Source organism: Macaca thibetana, chromosome 1, assembly GCF_024542745.1.
Source record: "Macaca thibetana thibetana isolate TM-01 chromosome 1, ASM2454274v1, whole genome shotgun sequence".
NCBI lineage: Eukaryota > Metazoa > Chordata > Mammalia > Primates > Cercopithecidae > Macaca > Macaca thibetana.
Window position 1 is genome coordinate 165,027,420 of NC_065578.1, and position 23,093 is coordinate 165,050,512.

Below are 23,093 nucleotides of genomic sequence, written 5' to 3' on the forward strand. Positions count from 1 at the left end.
TACATTTCTAAATCTCTAGTAAGGCCACAGAAGTTTTCCTCAATTATTCCCTCAAATAGGTTTTCCAAACTTTGTTTTTTCTTCTCCTTCAGAAATACCTATAATTCTTAGGTTTGGCCATTTTATATAATCCCATATTTCTTGGAGACCTTTTGTTCATTTCTCTTAATTCTTTGTCCTTTATTTTTGTATGACTGCGTTAATTTGAAAGCCTTGACTTCAAGCTCTGAAATTCTTTCTTCTACTTGGTCTAGTCTATTGTTAAAACTTTCCATTGCATTTTGTAGTTCCCTAAATGTGTCTTTCTTTTCAAGAAGTTCTGATTGATTTTTCATTAAAATATCCATCTCTTCAGAAAATTTTCATCCATATCCAGAATAGTTTTAAAAACTTATGTTGGTTTGCATCTCTCTCTCATAGTTCCTTGAGTAACTTAATAATCAACCTTTTGAATTCTTTGCCTGGTATTTTGAAGATCTCATCTTGATTTGGATCCACTGCTGGAAAGTTACTGTGATCTTCTAGGGGTGTTATAGAACCCTATTTTTTCATATTCCCAGAATTATTTTTCAGGTTCCTTCTCAACTAGGTAAACTATTTCTACTAATTATTTTTGTATTTTATTTTTTATTCATTGGGTTTTATTTCCCCCATGACGATGTGAATTCACTGTCATCTAGCTTCAGCTCTGGGGGCTTTCAGTAGCAAAGACTGTATGAATTCCTTGGTTACAGAGAACCTTTGTGCAAGATGCTGGCTTTCTCAGATGATGGTTATAGTAGCAATGTGCTGGGTGTATGAGCAGATTCACTGGCTCCTGTGGGGCCAGAATAACGGAGGTCTCATGAAGCTTATTTCAGTCCCCAATGGTGTGCATTTTTAAAAAAAGTTTTCTCCAATATTTTATTCACTGGGTTGAACAGTTCAGGCTTCGGGCTAGTAGGACATGCCCATGGGTAAAACTGGCTGTAGCTAAAGCAGGTGATAAATGCAATATCCCAACGGTGGGCAATATCTCAATGGTAGGCAGAGGTCGCACTCTTGACAGAGGTGGCTAGGGAAGTGCTCAGTGAAATCCACTGATGTCTTTCGGGGGAAAGAAGGAAGGCACCACAGCTCTCCTTCCAGGCCAGCAGGAAAGTGATCCACCTCCCAGTAACACTCCTAAACCAGTGTTCTGGCTATTGAGATCAGACAGGTACCTCATTTCATCTGCAGGAATGCTGATGTTCCATGTAGAGAGGGGTTGTGACTCTACCTCTCACACAAGCCTGAATGTGTAGAGTGCTCCTCCTGAGGATAGAGTAACCCTGAAGTGTTCCAGGAAGGCTGTCCACAGATGCATCCACGCCGAGCTCCTGTGGGAGAAGCCCCAGTTGTTTCTGCAGTGGTATAACTGCAGGAGGTGAGGCAGGAGGATCACTTGAACCCAGGGGTTTAAAGTTACGGTAAGCTATGATAACACCACTGAACTCCAGCCTAAGTGACAGAGTAGGACCCTATCTCTAAAAAAATAAAAATAGGACAGACATGGTGTTCAGAGCTGTAATCCTAGCACCTTGGGAGGCCCAGGCAGGCAGATTGCCTGAGCTCAGGAGTTCAAGACCAGCCTGGGCAACACGGTGAAACCCTGTCTCTACTAAAGTACAAAAAATAGCCAGGAATGGTGGCAGGCGCCTGTAGTCCCAGCTACTAGGGAGGGTGAGGCACGAGAATTGCTTGAACCCAGGAGGCAGAGGTTGCAGTAAGTCGAGAACATGCCACTGCACTCCAGCCTGGGTGACACAGACTCCATCTCCAAATAAATAAATAAATAAATAAATAAATAAATATTAGACCCGGCATGGTAGCTCATACCTGTAATCCCAGGCACTTTGGAAGGACAAAGCAGGAGGATCGCTTGAGCCTAGGAATTCACGACCAGCCTGGGCAACATAGCGAGACTCCATCTTTGTTATTAAAAAAAAAAGAGAGAGAGAGAGAGAGAAAGTAAAAGAAAGAAAAATTAAAATTAAATGTTTTAGTGATATTTTAAAATGTATGAAATATAATATGAAATGAAAAACTAAGACTCAAAAACAAATTTCCATATTCTATGTACTCAAAAGATATTGTTCTTATCATTATCAAAATTACATTTAGTTAATTGCATAGTTATTTGTTGAAGCTATCCACCTTGCCAAAATATAAGCCAAATAAGGTTAGGAAATTCTTTTATGTATCACTTTATCCCTACAGTGCTTAGAACAGGGATAAACATATAGTAAATAAATATTTGCTGAATTATTCTAATAAGAATTTGGAATATATTAAATCAAAAACAGCACTTTGCATAATGAATTGTACAAAATTATCTTAACACTGTTTTTAAGAAAAGCACATTTGTATGTGTGTATGGGTATGGAAGAGTATAGGCAATCTTTGCGTTCATAGTGACAAGATAGTTCAGACAAGTTCTCCAAGGACAGTTTTACCAAAAAAAAAAAAAAGTATACATATATACACATACATATGTGTCATATGTGTATATTATGTGTATACATGTGTGTGCATATATACTTGTGTGTGCGTGTATATATATATATGCTTTAATGCATCACAGAGCTAAAGAAATAGAGACAAATTAGCGGTCCAGAGTATTGAAGGGCTGAAGGAAGCCAAGAAAAGCGAACCCAACATCTAAGCATGTTTTTTCCACTGACTGTTATGCAGATTGCGGAAATGCAGTTGAGATGCTAAGAGGCTGTATGGCATTTCTTACAGTCTCTTGGAAACAGAGAAACAGAAATTGTAGTCTAGAGTTCAACAAGGGCCACCGTGAACATCCCTATGATTTGGCTAAGGACTTCGAAAGCCTTAAACATCATAAACAAGCCTTCTCACAGCATTAAATTATCTCAAATACTAAAATTATCTTAATTGACAAAAGCTGTATATATTTATCATACATATTCTGAAATATGCACACATTGTGCAATAGCTCAATCAAGCTATTATTATTATTATATTATTAATGCATTTAATTAATAAATGGATTACCAGCCTGGGCAACATAGGGAGACGTGGTCTCTACTAAAAATAAAAATAATTAACTGGGCGTGGTGGCAGGTGCCTGTGGTCCCAGCTCCTCAGGAGGCTGAGGTGGGAGTATTGCATGAGTTTGGGAGGTCAAGGTTGCAGTACCAATCGTACCACTGCATTTCAGATTGGGTGACAGGGCAAGACGCTGTCCTAAAATAAACAAACAAAACACATTATACTTCATACATTTATTCAAACCCTAAAATTAAGGTGATTTCTGATAGCTCCTGCCCCCAGCTACCCAGACAAAAAGTAAAAATTATCTGAAGGAAGATAACATCTTAGGCTCCAGATTATTTGTACAAACAATTTTGCACATACAATATCCAATACATCATGAAAAAGAGCCAGGCACTCAAGCAACTAAGACTACATGAACACAAAATAGCAAAGAGAATAGGCAGAATCAAAATGACCTCAGATAGAAGGCTAAAGATATAGGGAGAAATGTTAAATGAAGAGCATGGCAACAAGGCAAATTTAATTAAACATCTATATGAAAACATAGATAAAAGTGATTGCCATGTTAGAAATGTATCTAAAATTGAAATACATGAAACCAATACATAAATAGAGAGATAAATGAAGTTAAAGTGTTCTAAGGGTTCTATTAGGATGTCTGGGAAAAGAAAAAGTATATTAACATTATTTCATTTTTATTTTTCAGTCTATGTACCTTTTTTAACATTTATTTTTAGAACTTTTTAAATTAAGGTATAACTTATATACAATTAAATTGCCATTTTAATGTACAATTTCTACAAGTTTGACAAACTCAGTAATGAAATCAACCACTAGAATCAAAATATAGAACAGTTCCATCAGCCCATAGAAGTCTCCTGTGTCCTTTCAATGTCAAACCCTCCTCCAATCCTTGACAACTACTAATCTGTATTCTGTCCCTATAGTTTTATTTTTTCTAGGATGTCATATAAATGAAGCCTTTTGAATGTGACTTCTTGAAATTAGCATGGTGCATTTCAGATTCATCAACGTTATAGTTTGTTCATTTTTATGGCTGAGTACTACTCCATTGAATGGACGTATCTCAATATTCATTCTCCAACTGAGGGGGGTCTGCATTGTTTCAAGTTCAGGATAATTATGAATAAAGCCATTATAAACATTTGCATACAGGTCCACACATAAGTTTTTAATGCACTCTACACTCTGGTAAATACCTAGGAATCAAATTGTTGGGCAGCATTAGATTTAATAAGTTAAGGATAAATGTAAAATAGCAGGTCTAAGAAACAAAACAGAGAGAATGAAAGTATCTCAGACTGGCCTGAATTATCACATACCTTCTTTGAGATATCAGTGATGTTCCTGTCACTCATTATTTTATTGCTTCCTACTCTAATAAGATTATCAAAAATATTGCATATCATATTTGCCTACTGAATTTGCATTTTCATCAATTCATCAAATGAGAAAGAAGAAAAAAGTAATAGGATTTCTAATAAAAATTGTGACAAATTGAGAAATGTAATGAACCTTTCAATTCTTTGGAAAAGTAGACATTACCTTCCCCTGACTATTCTCTGAAGTAGAATGGACTTAAAATGAAATCTTAAATTGTATGCTGAAAGCATATAAATGCCATATTTTCATCAGAAAATTAAGCCCACTATGAGGACAGTTGTTTATGAATTCCTACTCCTATTTCTATAAAATGCCTATGGTTATTAACTAATCAATATGAATGGAATACTGAAAAATGTATAACATATAACCATAGAAATACTAAAACTGTTAATATAAGCTTATTGATATAGGATAATTTATGTAAAAAAATTTTTCAAGGCACTGAAATGAGAAAAAGTTCACAGCACTTGTCTTTTTTCTTTAAATCTTTCTGGAGTTGTTGCTGTATTTCAGACATATTCTCCAAAACATCTGATCATTTCCCAATAAGGCAATATACTGAGAAAGGAAGATTCTACATTAGAATGCAGGCAAGTGTTACTAAAATATCAATTTAAAGTTGTTTTACACTGCAGCATCACTAAAAAGTAATAAAATAAAGTTTGAGATAATCAGGATTAATGTTTTTTATTTTGGTTCTTGCTGATACCTGCTGGTTCAATTTTATCTTCTTCTTTACTATACATTGATATGTTAAGAGTTCTAAATACAAAGGCTTGTAGCACATAAAACAGAATCTTTAATCAAGGGACTACTGACCCCAAAACGAAATGAGCACATATCAACCAATCACTTCCCGTATCCACTGATTTTTATTGAAATCAGTGTTATGGCTATTACTGTAACTCACTCCCTAATGAATGTACTTAATTCGAAGTCTCTGTTACCTAATATTTTGATTCTGCCTCATTACTTAATTCTGAGACTTAATTCTGAAACTAAAGTTACAGTTTTTTTTTAACTTAAACTGCAAAAGCCAGTGGGCCACATTAATAGAACTCAAAAACACAAAAACGTGGATGTCTTTAAAAATATTACACAAGGTACTACTTTTGTTTGTTTAAGCAAATCCCAAATCCTATACTGATGAAATAAGACAACAGATAACATATTATCCTTACTAAATCCTTAAAATTTTACTTTCTTCTTTTCCTTCTCTTTCCCCCTCTTTCCCCCTAAACCCACTGTACACACAATGGAAGAGAAGTGGTACTTTCCTCTTTCTAAAAACTTGTTTCATATTCCTAACATTAAAAAATATATACATTTTAAAAACTGACTTTAAAGGGAAAAATGCTATAGTAAGCTGCCTTTTTACTTATATTTTTCCTGGTTCTTACTCTCTATAACTTTGCAAACCTAATAAGAAATAGACTGCATATACCATTATTAAACAGGCAAAAGGATTAGCTCAAATCCGAACCTGTACTTTAGGATGTGTATGAGAAAGCAAAAAAAAAAAAAAGTGTGCAGTGTATGTCATGAGTAAATACTTTTCATTTATTAATTCATTTATTAATTACACATTAAATCTGTTTCTCCCAGAGCAAATACAGTTATTTAAACCTAATTATTTTGGGCCAGGTAATCCTGAGTGCATACTATGAACAAGTAGTTCACACCTGTGCTTGGCTATCAGAATCACCCGTGGAGCTTTTTTTATTTTAAATATAGCTGCTTGGGCCACCCAACACCTCCACCCCTGATTATGACTAGATAAGTCTGATAGAACCTACATTTCTGTATTTCAAAATAAATAAAAAGGTACAGAGATGATTATCATGCACAGTTAGGTTTGAGACTGACACAGTATTTTCATTTAATAGGAGTTCACTCTATTTTCAGTTTAGTTCTTTGCATCCAGATGTATCACTGAAAGTGATGCGCACTTGGCAATGCCTGCCAAAACTGCCACTGTTTTTGGCCCCACTAATAAAGCTGTTTTAGACTCAGGCAAAGAACATGAAAGATGCAGCTCATGCTCAGTGCCTTTCTGAGTCTAAATTGGATCCAAAAAAAAAAGCAATGGGGCTTTTATTCAAAGACAATGAATGATGACTTAGTGGATGTAGGAGAAGAAGGAAGGGAGGAAGGGGAGCAGCACCAGTAGCAGGGGCCTGGACTATTACTGGGGCATTTTAGTTGTTGTTAATATTGTTGTTATTATATGTAACATTTTAAAAGAACAAGGAAAACTGGGAAGGAGCACAAACATCCCTCCCAGGCACACGTGGATGTCTCTTGAATATCTCCCCATTCCTTTTTTAAAACAGATCTCAAATCACATTAGTTACAAATCTATAATGAAATGTGTTTTATTCCTCAAATTGCAATGTTTGGAATAGTTATTTCAGCCAATATCTGTAAATGAAATACCTGAGTTTCATTTTTAAAATAACAAACACATATGTAACCTATTGAACTTTAAAAACAAAAATAAATCAAGCATCTCAATATATGCCAGTTTAGGAGCTATGACAACATTACAGCACAGCAAAAAATAAGTGTTATGACTTGCTCTCATATTTATTTTTTATTTTTGTATTATTCTTTTGTATCAGAGTCTTACTCTGTCGCATGGGCTGGAGTGCAGTGGTGCAATCATGGCTCACTGCAGCCTCTAACTCCTGGGCTCAAGAGATCCTCCCGCTCCAGCCTCCCGGGTAGCTGGGATCACAGGCACATGCCACATGCTCAGCTAATTTTTAAGAATTTTTTTTGTAAAGGCAGGATCTCACTATGTTGCCGAGGCTAGTCTCAAACTCCTGGCCTCAAGTCATCCTCCCACATCAGGCTCCCAAAGTGCTGGGATATGGTCATGAGCCACTGCAACTGGCCCCTCTCATCTCTAAAGTTTTCCATTGTATCCTCAAAATACAAAGATTACTACTTTCCCGAAAAGGATCTATGAAAAAATATTTTACAAAAGGAAACAGAAAGGAAGGAAACCAAAAAAACCCAAACGAATTCAACCTGTGTCACTTTCTAGGCCACAGGTCAAACCAATGCCTCTTTTTCTGAGCTCTCATTATTAGCAGCCCCTGCTTTAGATGTGGGGGTGAGGTTCATTCTGTTAGTTTTATTATTTCTGTCATGACTGCTCCTGTTTTTACTGATTAGGAACTGTTTTCAAGCACATGATGTTACTTCTCACAGTCCTCACTGGATGAAAAGGGGCTTTATTCTCCAAAATTCAATAAGATTGTCTGAGTCACAACAGAACCAGCTTCCCTTCTCTGAATAGATACCAATGTCCCCACAGACAGAATTCTCTACTTCTCCTAGACATTAAAGTATCAGAGTTCTTGTGTGTTTGTCTTAATGTATTGCTTCTCAAACTTTTCCATGAGCAATGAAGATAAAGTCTATTCCTGTACCTGGAGGTGCAACTAGAAGCAAGTCCATGTAAGTAAGAAATTCATTCAAAATCTACTTTGTCTTTTAAAGATGAAGAGTTGTTTTTATGCTTCTCTTCATTATACAAAAGATTTTTCTTTAAAAAATCTTTAGTGGAACTGATGCTCCAAGTAGATAGTTTCAGCACCAGGTTTGAGAAATGCAGCCCTAAGCAAACATGAGATGTAACTAATGTGACACTCTACCTAAAGACTTGTGACATATCATCTATTTCACCCCCTTCAATTTTATATAAACACATCACCCCCTTCAATTTTATATAAATACATCCCAATCACAAAGGTTAACAGACTTTAGAAATTACTGGCAGTGAGGAAGGATGGTTACAAACGCCATGTGAGAAATCATGAAAACGTCATAGTATTTTATTTTACTCCAGAAGCATTTGTAATTCAAATACGTCAATTCTAGGCCAAAAAGAAAAGAAGTGGTAGAAAGGTGTTTTCCCAATGTATTATTGTTTCCATTTTTTTCTCCAGCCTTCCCATCCCTGACCCTAGAGTCATTTGGGATAAGGGAGAGTTACAGGGTTTGGCTGTGTACCCACCCAAATCTCATCTTGAATTATAGCTCCCGAAATTCCCATGTGTTGTGCAAGGGACCCAGTGGGAAATAACTGAACCATGGGGGTGGACTCCCCCATGTTGCTCTCATGGTAGTGAGTAAGTCTCACGAAATCTGATGGTTTTATAAAGGGTTTCCCTTTTCCCTTGGCTCTCCTTCTCCTGTCTGCTGCCATGTAAAACATGCCTTTCACCTTCCACCATGATTGTAAGGACTCCCTAGCCACATGAAACTGTGATTCCATTAGACCTCTTTTTCAGAACAGACTAATACAGAGAGATTCTGGGAAAAGCAGCACCAGCATAGCCACTGTGATTTCTGGTAACACTCCCTAGCGAACTGGAAGGGAGAACATGGAAGCAGAATACCACCTGCCTGAGAGGCTGTGCATACAGCATTACAGAGGTGCTACAATCATTTGCTCCCATCCAAAAATAACACTTCCAACAGTAATGAGTTTCCACCCAGGATTTTGGGCAAGTTACTCAATGACTGACAGGGAATTGCTAAAGTGAGGAAAGCACCAAACCAGCCCTCTGCAGTCCTCCTTGTGACGAAAGGCTGGGTCACTATTTTTTTTTTTTTTTAATATTCCTGACAACACCTACAATAGCACTGAAACATTAATATGATGATTGATGCCTGTGAACATTTAAATCCTAAGCCAGTGTAACTAATGTGGATCTCTAGTGCTGCTGAGGCTACGTCTGAGTTATTTCTGGTTTGGAAATAGACGTGGCTGAAGTACCTCTGACTTTTTAGGTAAAGCCAAAAACAGTCAGCAGACTAGATGTCCTGAGATGAATGATTGTAATAAACTGTCCTAAGACATGAAACTTTAGCTTAGTGCTAAATCCAAACTACAGTGCTCTTTGTGATTGCCACATAGTTTAAGAGCCTTTGCTGAACAAAGGGTTCCCCAATTCTCAAACCAATCTCGATATATGCTATATTTTTAAATAAAGTTTGACCGTGACCTTCCAAGTGTTCCTTGTTTATGGTCACTATGTCGGAAAGACATGCCTCCTCCTCTGTACTTACAAATCTCTGGTACAAAAACTCCAAGTGTGTCTTGGTGTCACCTGGATTTTCCTAAAAGACTATCAACAGGGTGAGGCTCCAGAAAGAGAAGAAAATGGGAGCAGAAAAGCATAAAAATTACATAAGGACAAAAGGAAAGAACAGAGAGAAGATATATTTGTTAAGCTACAGCCAATTCCTTAGAATATTAACGATGGATTCTATAAAAAGAACTGAATCACTTTAGTTTACTATCTAAAGCAGGAATCAGCAACCTTTCGGTAAAGGGTCAGACAGTAAGTATTTTAAGCTTCACAGGCATCAAATGCTCTCTGTTCCAACTGTTCAACTCTAATGGCAAAGCAGCCATAAAAATATATAAGGGGACATAAGTGACTATGTGCCAATAATACTTTATTTACAAAAACAGGCACAGTACATAACATTTTATATAATAAATAACCACTATATACTCCTGGCTTTTCAAATGAATAAAACAATTTTAAGAGAGAAACAGAATACAGACCCATTCAGTGTATCCTAAAATAAAACTGAAATACTTTGCAGCCAACCACTGTATAAATTTAGATATGACCTATGGAGTAAATTCTGGTGGGACTCATTTTATGCTTCTGTTATCCCCCCGTCAACACAACACACAAAAACAGCACCCTCTTCCACTTAAAAAAAAAAAAAAGTAGAAATTAAGTAATTATATACAATGAAAATATACTCCACACACTATATACCACAAAAATCACTCTCTACCTAAAATCCTATAAATCTCAACAAGCCAACATGCATAAACACATAATCTCCACAGAGAGGGCACCCATTAAGTCTGTAATATCTCAAGTAATCCAAGAAACCGAAGCAAAAGCATTGCTAACAGGATAAAAAGCAAAGCCAGACTCAGTGCTGGGGAGACAAAACTGGAGCATAGAAAGCACCAAAGGGCCTGGCAAAGTGGCTCATGCCTGTAATCCCAACACTTTGGGAGGCCGAGGCAGGCAGATCACCTGAAGTCAGGAGTTCGAGACCAGCCTGGCCAATGGTGAAACCCCATCTCTACTAAAAATACAAAAATTAGCCGGGTGTGATAGCACATGCCTGTAGTCCCAGCTACTCAGGAGGTTAAGGCAGGAGAATCACTTGAACCCAGGAGGGCAGAGGTTGCAGTGAGCCAAGATCATGCCACTGCACTACAGCCTGGGCAACAGAGCAACATCCCATCTCCAAAAAAAAAAAAAAAGAAAGAAAGAAAGAAAAAAGAAAAGAAAGCACCAAAGAGCAGAGGTCTGTGTAAACACCCTCGTCATTCAGTCAAGACCTCTGAAGACAGACCAGCCTCTACTTAAAGGGGATACACTTATAATAAAAAATATTGACTCTTCTCTGGAGATGGTGGTACCATTTATAGCCTCAATAAGTTTTCATATACAATATCTGGTATGCTATTAGAAAAAAAGCAAGCTGGCCAAGAAATTGGATACAGAAACCAAAATAAGGAGCAGAACAACAGAAATAGGCCGGTATATGAACCAGATTTTAGAATTATCAGAAAGTAAAATCATTATGATTAATATGACCTATAAATTAGATGAAAATACAGAGAATTTCTCAGAAATCTGAAATGTATAAAAGAAACAAATGCACCGTCCACAAAACAATAAAAGTCCTAATTAAATATTGGTTTTTATAGGTCAAAGATGCATTGAAATCTCTAGCGTGTTCACCAATAGAATGAATGAATGCACAAAGAGCAGGGTAATGGGGCCAGAGGTAGCAAAAAATTTAAGTAATTTTAAAAGGAGAGCAAGAAAGGCAAAATAGGACAAAGAGCAGTTGGAACAATAGAAAACAAATAAGATGACAGATTTAAATCTAAATATATTAGTATGACACAGAATGAAAAAACAGCTCCAATCGAAAAACAAAAATTATCCAACTAATTTTTTTTAAAATTCTAAGTTACTTGTAAGACGTGTCTTACATATTAGAACATAAAAAGATTTCCTGAAAGATGAAAAAGAAACACTATGTGGACCCTGGCCAAAAGAAGGCCCGTGTAACTACATATTAGATAAAGTAGTTTTTAAGACCAAAACATTAGAAGAGGAATATTTCATAAAAGTAATAGATACACGTCAGCAAGATGTAACAATCCCATATTTAAATAACATAGCCAGAATATATAAAGCAAAAACTAATAGTACTAAAAGGGGATAAAAATTCCAGCAGCAAACAGAGTAAGCAATATATATATATATAATATATATATATAAAAGTATAGTATAGAGAGAGGAGTTAAACCACACAATTAATTAATTAAATGTCTGCACTAGAAAACAAAGAAAATCTGAAAATCAGTATCTAAGCATCTGCAGTGGATACTATTGTGTGCTGTGCAGATCACCCTCCAGGACTAAGGCATTCATTCCCCAAGCTGCATGGAGTGATGGCTCACACCTGTGTCTCTCTCTAAGCAGCTGCACCAATGTGAAGGAACAAAGGTCTACACCACTTCTGAAGGGCTATTATAGCTGCAGAATGCCCCCAGGGGACTGGCTGAAACCTCTACTGCAACCATCAGTTCAGGTTCTTCTATCCAGTCTTGCTTCCCTCATGGTGCTCTTCCCAAAAGCATTATACTATAAACACCATATATGCAGATCTCCATCTCAAAATCTGTTTCCTGGAGAATTCAGCTAAATGACAGCTGCTACTAAACTGGACCAGAAAGCAGACTCAAACATGGGAATTTGCAGCTCCATCACTGGTTGGCAATGAGGAGTCCCATTACTGATGGTAGGCGGAAGTATGGACAGCCCCTCGCATAAGCAGCAGTGCAATTATTAAAACTTTAACCAGCCACGAAGTGGGACAGGATACCAACTGAAGGAAATTTACTGGGAGGTGAAATATCTCAGGCATCTGAAAGGCTGACAGGAAGTAGTAATTATAAGGACTACAGAATCAGCTTTTGCTGGGGGCTACTGACAAATTGTGGGGAGAGGGAATTAAAAACTGAGAATCATTTGAGGTGACATGTGAAAGGTTAAAAAGCCTCTATGTAGAATGGAAAGAGATTCTCACAGTTAGAAAGCAGAAAGAGCTGAGAATCAGGCCAAGGATTTAATTATCAGGGCAACAAATCGCCAAAAAACCCTGAATACCAACATTGAATACTCAATCCTGGCAAATCTGCTATTCCAAGCACAGGATCCTGTCTGGGAAGAACCAAGACTGAGACTTTACATAGGGACATGTGGGTCGACAGGCTTGAAAACCTTGAAACCCAGATCACCTTAAACTCTTTGGGCCTGCAGAAGAGGCACACTCCTCCTTCACCTGAAGACAATACAGACGCTTCTACCTCATAGGACACACAGGCCCCATCAGGATTTATCCCCTCCTGGCCCCCAGACTAGTAACCAGGATCAAGGGAAGGAAGCCCAAGGAAAGCTTCCACAGTGCTCATAATGTCCTACATTTTCACCTAGTGTGTGGCCACATGGGGGGGTTCCCTTCCAAAACTTTATTGAGCTGAGGAGAATGCATCAAGCCTAGGAGGTGGTGGAAAGGCTGGAGGACACACCTAAACATGTGGAATCCCAATGCCAGGCAGCCAGGCCAAATCCATATCCCCCCAACGTCAAGTACCCTGGAAGTTCCAATCCCGCCCACCCACCACCTATCAATACACCCTTTCCCCCCAGGCCCCTTTCTTCCTCCCCCAGGGCAATCCAGCTTTCCCCTCAGGTGGGTCCCCTCATCCTGTACCACAGCTACGGTATCCAGGATGCTAACCATTGGGTCCCTATCCTCCTCCATACCCACCACCTGCCCCTGGAATGCCTCCTGTGAATCCCTTGGCTCCTGGCATGGTCGGACCAGGAGTGACAGTGGATGAGAAGATGCAGAAGAAAATGAAGAAAGCTCATAAAAAGATGCACAAGCACCACAAGCATGGCAAGCATTCCTCCTCCTCTTCCATCAGTGACTCTGACTGAATACAGGCCCTGGACCTTTCCTTCAAGTCTCACCAGTTCTGTTCTCCCATCGAGCTTCAGATGCCATGTTGTAACAGGGGAAAGCAGCCCTTGTGCTCCCCACCCCTACCCCCACCTGAGCCTCACCCTGCTCTTCAGCCCTGAGTGGCTAGGGAAAATGGGAAGAGGATTGCCATGGCATGGCCATCTTCTTAATGCTTGGATAGATCATATAGCTAATGAGTTTGGCAGGGGAGCTATCTTTTGAAGATGATGAACTAAATGTTGAAAACAAATATTTGAAAAAAAATTGCTGAGCTGTACACTTAAATATGTAATGTACTATTTGTCTGTTGCATTTTGATAAAAAATGTTTCTTAGAAAAACAATTATATTCAATCTACATTTTCAAAGAAAAGTGCTTTATTAGGAAACTTCACAGTGTCTTATATTGGTATTCACATACATTAATTATTTCTCTATCTTTGTCACTGTATCTACATAGTAGGTAAAAACCACACCAGTCAAAAACTATTCTTTATTAGAAATGTTAACTGCTAAGAAACTAATGAAACTTTAATATTATACAGTAAGTGGCTAATAAAACAAATATAATTACATTGTAGAAATTTATATTTGTACATAGCTTAAACAATAAAGTAGATACCATTTGTATACTACTATGTGCTAAGTACCGGGCCAAGTGCCTTATATACTCATATAATCCTCATAATAATCTTAATGTATTAATTCACCAAAAAAATACATCTGCCAGGCCTTGTGTTAGATGCTAGAGATTCAGTGGTAAACAAAAAGTCCAAGTCCCACCCCCAGTGGTTCTATTACTATATCCAAGAGAAAAGTGAGGCTTATTCAGGTTACCAGTGGCACTCATGGTCACTGTGGCAGACTCTGTAGACTGACCAACCCCACATCCATTCCCAAACTCTTCCTTGCATTCTTCTACCTCAAACACTAAAAAACTAATTACTCATCTCCCAGCCAGTCTTTCAGCTTGACTTAACCATGTAACCTAGATTTGGCCAAAGCTATAAGCAAAAGTCTCTTGTCCTGATAAAGGCTGCCTTAGACCTTCCCTCTGTTCTCCCAGCCCACCATGTGGATATGATGCCTCAAGCTGAAGTAGCCAGGTTTTTTAATGAGAAAAAGGTCAAAGAATCACAGACATTCCAGCCCTGGCATCACTGAACGTTACTATAACTACTGTCACTGAAAAAGATTTCTCATTATGTGAGAAAAATAAAACCCTTTGTAGTTGTTACTTAAAGCTAAATCCATTCCTAACAGATACGTCACACAGCTAGCAAGTGGGAAATCAAGATTTAAACTTAAATCCAGCTCTCAACAAAGCATCAAACTGGGTAACTTTGCTATGAACATTTACTCCAAACTGTAAATAATACATTTTCCACAAATAAGTGCTCATTCCGAAGCCAGACAGATAATTTACAAAAACATCAAGAAGTCACCTGAGAACTCTGTTCTCGTGCATCTTTTACTTGGGTGCTGCACTAAATAAGCTTGTGATGACCCTTTCCTGACTTTTAAATACAGCTTTGTAGATACTGGTCTATAAGCAATAATGCCTTTTGAGCTTCTCAGAAGCATCAAGCTTTAGAATTAATAACATTAAACTTTCCAATTTTCCTAGAATATAGGAATGGATGAGTCTGACTCACTTTCAATTAATAAAGTATTAACTTTATCTTAATCGTCATACTAAGACCAAAATCTGAAAAGAAAAATGTCTTCTGGTAGCAGGAACAATAGCAGAAGATATATTTATAGATAACCTTTTATTAAAAGAAATATCTCAGACCACTGGAAGAAAATTACTTATCTTCCTTAAATATAGATTAATAAATGTTTTCTATTTATTAAATTATAATTAATATAAATCATAATACATTTAAAATACTAGCGCATATTCAGGTTAAATTTCTTTTTGAGATGGAGTCTCACTCAGTCATCAAGGCTGGAGTTCAGTGGCGCAATCTCAGCTCACTGCAACTTCTGCCTCCCAGGTTCAAGCGACTCTCCTGCCTCAGTATCCCAAGTATCTGGGATTACAGATGTGCACCACCACACCTGGCTAATTTTTGTATATTTGTTTTAGTAGCGATGGAGTTTCACCATGTTGGCCAGGCTGGTCTTGAACTCCTGACCTCAGGTGATCTGGCCGTCTCGGCCTCCCAAAGTTCTGGTATTACAGGCATGAGCTACCGCACCTGGCCCATATTCAGGTTAAATTTCAAAGACAAATTAAAATTTGATTTAAAAAGTCAATCTTTGCTCTCTATTTACATTAAACAGTTCAAGGCAATGGGGAATATATGGGTAAATGGGTCATTTTCTGGAATCCTCTAAAGTGAGCATCCATAATACATTCCTTTTAAATCATGTGTACATGACAAAACAGACTCTCTCTTGTGGAGAGTCAAGGGTTGATTCCACAAATGCATTTAAAAAGTTTCAGCTGTGCCAGGCCCTAGGAGAAGGTGACGACTCTGTCGTTGTTTTTTTTTTTTATGATAATTATTATTATTACTTTTTTTTTTTGAGACAGAGTCTCGCTCTGTTGCCCAGGCTGGAGTGCAGTGGCGTGATCTCCGCTCACTGTAAGCTCCGCCTCCTGGGTTCACACCATTCTCCTGCGTCAGCCTCCCGAGGAGCTGGGACTACAAGCACCCACCACCTCGCCCGGCTAATTTTTTGTATTTTTATTAGAGATGGGGTTTCACCGTGTTAGCCAGGATGGTCTCGATCTCCTGACCTCGTGATCCGCCCAACTCAGTCTCCCAAAGTGCTGGGATTACAGGCGTGAGCCACCGCGCCCAGCGACTCCCTGTTTTTTTTAGTCTACTGAAAGGTACTTATACGTCAATTATTGTAAACATATGCCCAAATGTCCTAGCAATTCAGAATTTTTTTAATAACACAGAAATATAGATGGTGACAAGCCAGAAAGCTTTCCACTAAAACTTCTGAAAAAACCTCCTTTTGTCTTCCCCCTTCTTCCCACTACTCTCCACTGTCAATATCAAATATCAATACCTTCGTCTCACACCAGTCAGAATGGCTATTATTAAAAAGTCAAAACATAACAGGTACTGGCAAGGTTGTGGAGAAAAAGGAACACTTATACACTGTTAGTGGAAGTGTAAATTAGTTCAACAACTGTGGAAAACATTGTGGCAATTCCTCAAACCTAAAACCAAAAATACTATTCAACCCAGCAATCCTATTACTGGTTATATACCCAAAGGAATATAAATTGTTCTTTCATAAAGACATATGGACCTGTATGTTCACTGTAGCACTATTCACAACAACAAAGACATAGAATCAACCTAAATGACCATTATTGGTAGACTGGATAAAGAAAACGTGGTACATATATACCATGGAATACCATGTAGTCATAATATGGTTAAATATATGGTTAAATGACTAACTTTCTTCTGGTTCAGTCTTGAGAGGGTGTGTGCATCCAGTAACTTACCCATTTCTTCTAGATTTTCTAGTTTATGTACATAGAGGTGTTTATAGTATTCTCTGATGGTGGTTTATATTTCTGTGGTGTCAGTGGTGATATCCCCCTTATTATTTTTGATTGTGTCTATTTGATTCTTATCTCCTTTCTTCTTTATTAGTTTAGCTACCGGTCTATTTTATTAATTTAAAAAAAAAACAGCTCCTGGATTCACTGATTTTTTGAAGGGTTTTTCATGTCTCTTATCTCCTTCAGTTCTGCTCTGATCTTGGTTATTTCTTGTCTTCTGATAGATTTGGGGTTTGTTTGCTCTTGGTTATCTAGTGCTCTTAGTTGTGATGTTAGGTTGTCAATTTGAGATTTTTCTAGCTTTTTGATGTGGGCACTTATTGCTATAAAGTTCATTCTTAACACCACTTTAGCTGCATCCCAGAGATTCTCACACTTTGTCTCTGTTCTCATTAGTTTCAAAGAACTTCTTGATTTCTGCCTTAATTTCATTATTTACCCAGGAGTCATTCAGGAGCAGGCTGTTCGATTTCCATGTAGTTGTGGTTTGGGGTGTGTTTCTTAATCTTCAATTCTAATTTCATTGGACTGTGATCTAAGAGACTGTTTATTATGATTTCAGTTATTTTGCATTTGCTGAGAAGTACTACACCTCTTCCTCTCAAATTGCCTCCAACTATTTCCACTTCAGCTGGTAAATACCACCATCTACCTGGTCCCTACCAAAGAAATCTTGGAGTAATCTTTCATTCGACCCTATCTCACCCATATCTAATCAATTTCCACACCACACCAATAAATTAAAAAGCAAACAGCAGAAATAGAGAAAATAGAAAACAAAGATTCAACAAAACCAAAAGCTGGTTATTTTAAAAAAAAATTAACAAAAATGGACAAATCTATGGGGAGACTGATCAATTAAAAAAGGGAGAAAGCAGGCCGGGCGCGGTGGCTCAAGCCTGTAATCCCAGCACTTTGGGAGGCCGAGACGGGCGGATCACGAGGTCAGGAGATCAAGACCATCCTGGCTAACACGGTGAAACCCCGTCTCTACTAAAAATACAAAAAACTAGCCGGGCGAGGTGGCGGGCGCCTGTAGTCCCAGCTACTCCGGAGGCTGAGGCAGGAGAATGGCGCAAACCCGGGAGGCGGAGCTTGCGGTGAGCTGAGATCCGGCCACTGCACTCCAGCCCGGGCTACAGAGCAAGACTCCGTCTCAAAAAAAAAAAAAAAAAAAAAAAAAAAAAAAAGGGAGAAAGCAAAAATAAATCATAAGAAAAATTATAGAAGAGCGTAACTACAAATCCAGCCAAATAAGAAATGTGGCAGGAAGAAAGGAAGAATATAAAAAAATAAATTTTACATCCGTAAATCTGAAAATGTAGATAAAATGAACAACTTCCTGAAAAAATGTATGTGTATTTGTACATATAAATAATTCTAAAATATGAAAAAAAGGGGCCAAAAATAGCCAAGAAATTTCTGAAAACCCTTACCAAGGTAAAGGGTCTTTCCTAAATAGATATCAAAGCTTATTGAAAGTGCAACTGAAGCAGAAAAAGACAGGGAGAACACTGGAACTACTCAAGCATGAAAAATCTCTTGAGAGAAGTGGCATTACAGGCAAGTGGATGAAGTATACACTATTCAATCAATGGTATCAGGATAGTTTGTTATCAATTGTTTTGAATCAATAAATACATACACACATGTATACACACAGAAACAAAGGATTACCACCTTGTACTATATAGAGCAGATTAAAGAACTAAATATGAAAAGTAGAACTTTACAACTTTTTGAAGAAAATAGACAAGTATTTCCTCATAACATCTAGGTAAAGAAAAATACACTTCAGGACAACTATTACAAACTATTAAAAAAAGACTGACAAATTCAATTACATTAAAATTAGAAATATCTGTTCCTCAAGAGAGGTCATTTTAAAAGTACAAAGAAAAGTCAATAAATCAATTGATAAATAAAAAGAATATGTACAATGCATACAACTATTTCGGAATTCATATCTAGGATTTATGAAAAAAATCAATAAGCAAAAGTCAACCTAATTTTTTAATTGGCAAAAGACATTAACAAGTAATTTGTAGAAGAGCATATGAAACTATACTCAATCTCATCACAAATCAGGGAGATGCAAATTAAACACAGGATACCACTTCATACTCATCAGATGGGCTAAAAAAATTAAATTCTGTCAAAATAAAACCAGGATATGGAACAGCTGGAACTCACATATACTACAAGCAGAAATATTTGAAGGACAATGTCCCTACAACCCACCAATTCTTCTCCTAGGTATATACCCCCAAAAAAACTAACATGTGCACAAAGACACACAAAAATGTTCAGGACAGCACAGTCTGTAATAGCCACATAGTGAAAACAGCATTTCACTTCTGCCAGGACCCAGCGGGATTAAAGGCCTAGGACTCCTTGATGTGTTAGTTTCCCTGTTTGATCTACTGAGTTAGAAAAAAAAATTTTGTAAATTTAAGTGTTGATGTTACTACCTGTTTCAAAACACTCTAAAATATAAAAATGATACCATGAATACATCAAAGTATGAAATAAAAGCAAATGCACTAAACAAAATATTATATAAAACTCATGACCACCTCTTTACTGTTTATCTAACAGGAAGCATAGCAAAATCCTTCTACTGGTTTAGAAAAGCCAAGATTCTAATATGATTATAACAAATTCCATTTGTTGGAAATAAAACAAAAAAAATTATCATCCTTCTCTTCCAGGGCCACTCTCCTAATAAATGGTAGAAATAAAAAAGAGACAAACTATTCCTAGGAAAAGGTACTAAATTTCTCAATTTGTAATTCTATTAACAATTACTTAATTACAAATACATTTGAATTTATAAGAATGCAAACAAATGATCTAGGACCAGAATGAGTCACAGATTTTTAAATTCATAGTTACAAGGGACTTTAGAGAGTATCCTCTAAATACACAGAGAATCATGGCTTCTCTATATCTGATTCTGTTCAATTTTATTTAGTAAAACTGTATTTTTATTCTAGAAGTCCATAAAACAGTATACTCTTAACAAATATTCATTTTCTTAAAGCTTAAGTCATCCAAAAGCATTAAAGAAAAATACTGGCATAAAAATTCCACCTCTCTGCCAGTTTAGGTTGGCTTACTTGTTGTGTGAGAAAATATCAGGGGTATAGATTTAAGAAGATGGAGACATGCTGAAATTTAGAGGAGTCTCTAAAAGTCTGTTGTTTGTTGCAACTGACTGAAAACTGACAATACATTCCCAGATGAATGCTTTAATATGCACTAAATGACAAGTTTTCACAGTGGATTTTGATGGCAACTCTGATAGTGTCAGGGAGATAAAATAAGGTATTTTTTATACATCTTCAAGAACAGAAAACTTAACACTGCAGTAATATTTTCATTAAAATATTTCTGTTTCATGTGTTTCAAATAAAATGCAAGCATTTTTCAAAATAAAATTACTCAAAGTAAAGGAAATAATTATTCAAGATGCTGCATTAACATTTGCCTATATGACAATACAAATTAAATAATGAAGTAGCCACAAAATAATCACCCTCCTCTCTTTTTAAAAATATCATTGAAACCTGGAGATAAGTTTAACTTTTTAATCAATTAATACACAAATTCTTTATTCACATTCAACACCTTCTTGAGATTAAATGCTGTTTTGATTCATAATGATTACAATTTAAAACTTTTTTAAGTTTATCACTCAAGCTTGGTAGCTATTCTGAGTTTAACACTAAAAATAAAGCAGCCCCAGAAGGAATGAATAAAATAACTTTAAGCTGTTTGTCCCAAAAGAACAAATACTTTGAAAACATATTCTAAAATATAAAATTTGCCTTCATCTTAAAAGCCCTTAACATTAATCCAAATGTTTCATGAGGCCTGTAAGTGGGTCATGACATATTTGTTCAACCCAGGCCGAAAATTTGTATACAAATTGTTCCTTGGAAAGAATTTTCAACCAAAAGTTATAAATACCAAAAGAAGGATTAATAATGGAAAGTCTGACCTAACACTAGCCTGATTACTATGATCTTCTACTTAGTAGTATCCTATTGCTTACTGTTCATACCACTCAGAGTTAGAATGAATCTTTAGTTCTTTTATCTTGAAAGATGCAAATAAATATCAACTTTTTCTCTCAATTGTGCTTTAAATATAACTTACCAAATTGTAAGATGTCAGTTCATACAACTGGGGACTTATGACATCAAAATTAAGCAAAAATAACAACGTTTTAAAAAAATCCTTTCAAATAGCATTCTTTTCCACTCTCTTTTCCTATATGACACTAATACCAGTAAAATCTTAATTCAGACTTATATTCAAAATATCTAACATGCCACACATGCACTGAACTAAATTTTAACACCAATGTATTTCCTAAGCAAACTGTTAACGTAGGATTTTGAAGTGTCAAGAGAGTAACAATTTTACTGAAATATTCAGATATGTAAATATTATCCATAACCTACAAATCATCATTTTCTACTCATTCAAGCACACTTGATTCAGGATAGTAAAAGAAAACAGATGAGGTTCAATGCCTGGTTGCACCGCTTTCACATATAATCTGCCATGTGCCACTTACCCTCTCTGAGCATCAGTTTTCTTTTCTCCAAAATGGAGACGATCAACTTTCCTGGCCTACTTCACCAAGTAGTCAGGATGACTTAGTGACATAAATTATACAAGTGTTTTATTAACTCTGAAAGCAGAACTCGAATATAGTATTACTATACTATTTCATGCACATTATTTGAAAAATACCTATTCTTATAATATTTTAGGGTGTTTCATATTGATAATAATATATCAGGAGAGCCAAGTGTTGCAGCACAGCCTCAAGAAGCAGACAAAACTACAAGGTCTAAGTATCTTCTGCCCCAAGCCCTTTCTAATATAGCTAGTGGCACGCACAGGTCAAGGTAACTACAGGGACTTCAGTACAACTGCTCACTCCCTGGCCAAGGGTGTCAGGCTTGCCTGCTAGCTGCTACAGAAAGTACTGTGCCCTTAGCTCTGGGTTCCTCAGCTGCCACACAACTCATGCAAGCATAACCACCATGCAGGGCCATCACTTCTCTCCACTGAACTTGTGGGCAAGAAAACTGGTACTACTATGTTGAAACTCCTGCTGTTTGCTGTGCTTTAAAAAACTGTCTGGCTTTGATCACTAAGTCTTATCTACTTTTATCACCTATGAAGTTGTGGTAAGCCAATCGGCTTACTTACTCATTTCCTCTAAAACTGTGTTATTCCTTGCATTCTCTATGAAATCCAGGTTCTCACCTAAACAAACCAAAACAAAACGAAAAAAGGTAGAGCGAGCAGTGTGCTGAGATAGACAATGACTTTTTGGAAAGCCAAAAGGCAATGTGACTATGACTATTAAAACAAGGATTCCCTAAGCAAATACAGATGGGATCAGCACTCAAAAAACTGGTGCCAGAAATTGAGCTATGGGAGCCCTGAAGCAGGTAGCTGGTTGAAAGCAAAGCAGTCTGATTAAAACCAGAAGTGCTCTATAGAGCCAGATTCCTCCATGGAAATCAATCCCCTCTATTAGAGGAACTAAGAAGCTGAATGGCAATCTTAGAATAAATTACTCCTTCATTGCCTCCATTACAAAACCTTGTACCTTTGTACCCTGATTTGCTATCCTTTAAAGATAAAGGGGACCACAGATGCAGCCAAAGTCTTTCCACCCTCAGGGAAGGCTTCAGGAAGAAAGGTCAGGGTGGCAATGCAAACTTGTATGGTTCTTTTAGATACTGACACTAAAGAGAGCTGGCAGCCTACAGTGGATTCTCACCAACTGAATTCAGTTGTTGTCCCTGTTGCTCTGGGTGTTCCAGACATTGTGACCATGACTGAATCAACTGCACAAACTAATGACACCTGGTATGCCATCCTGGATATAGCTAATGTCTCTTTCTCAATTCCTTGGGTACCAGAAAATTAAGATCAGTTTATCTTCAAGTTCCAAAACAGATTTACTGAGCAGTCACAGG

General features: G+C 37.1%; 1 protein-coding gene across 3 annotated transcripts in view; it reads right to left on the reverse strand.

Moving 5' to 3' along the window:
- NEK7 (NIMA related kinase 7) overlaps positions 1 to 23,093 on the reverse strand; it is a 144,188-nt gene that overhangs the window by 92,818 nt on the left and 28,277 nt on the right. For 2 of the 3 annotated variants that reach the window (XM_050765340.1, XM_050765357.1), the window contains exon 2: positions 1,858 to 1,949. The exons of the other annotated variant lie outside the window; for it this stretch is intronic. In XM_050765340.1, coding sequence (XP_050621297.1) covers positions 1,858 to 1,949 — 92 coding nt within the window. The remainder of the gene's footprint in view (positions 1 to 1,857; positions 1,950 to 23,093) is intronic. 3 annotated transcript variants of the gene reach the window in all.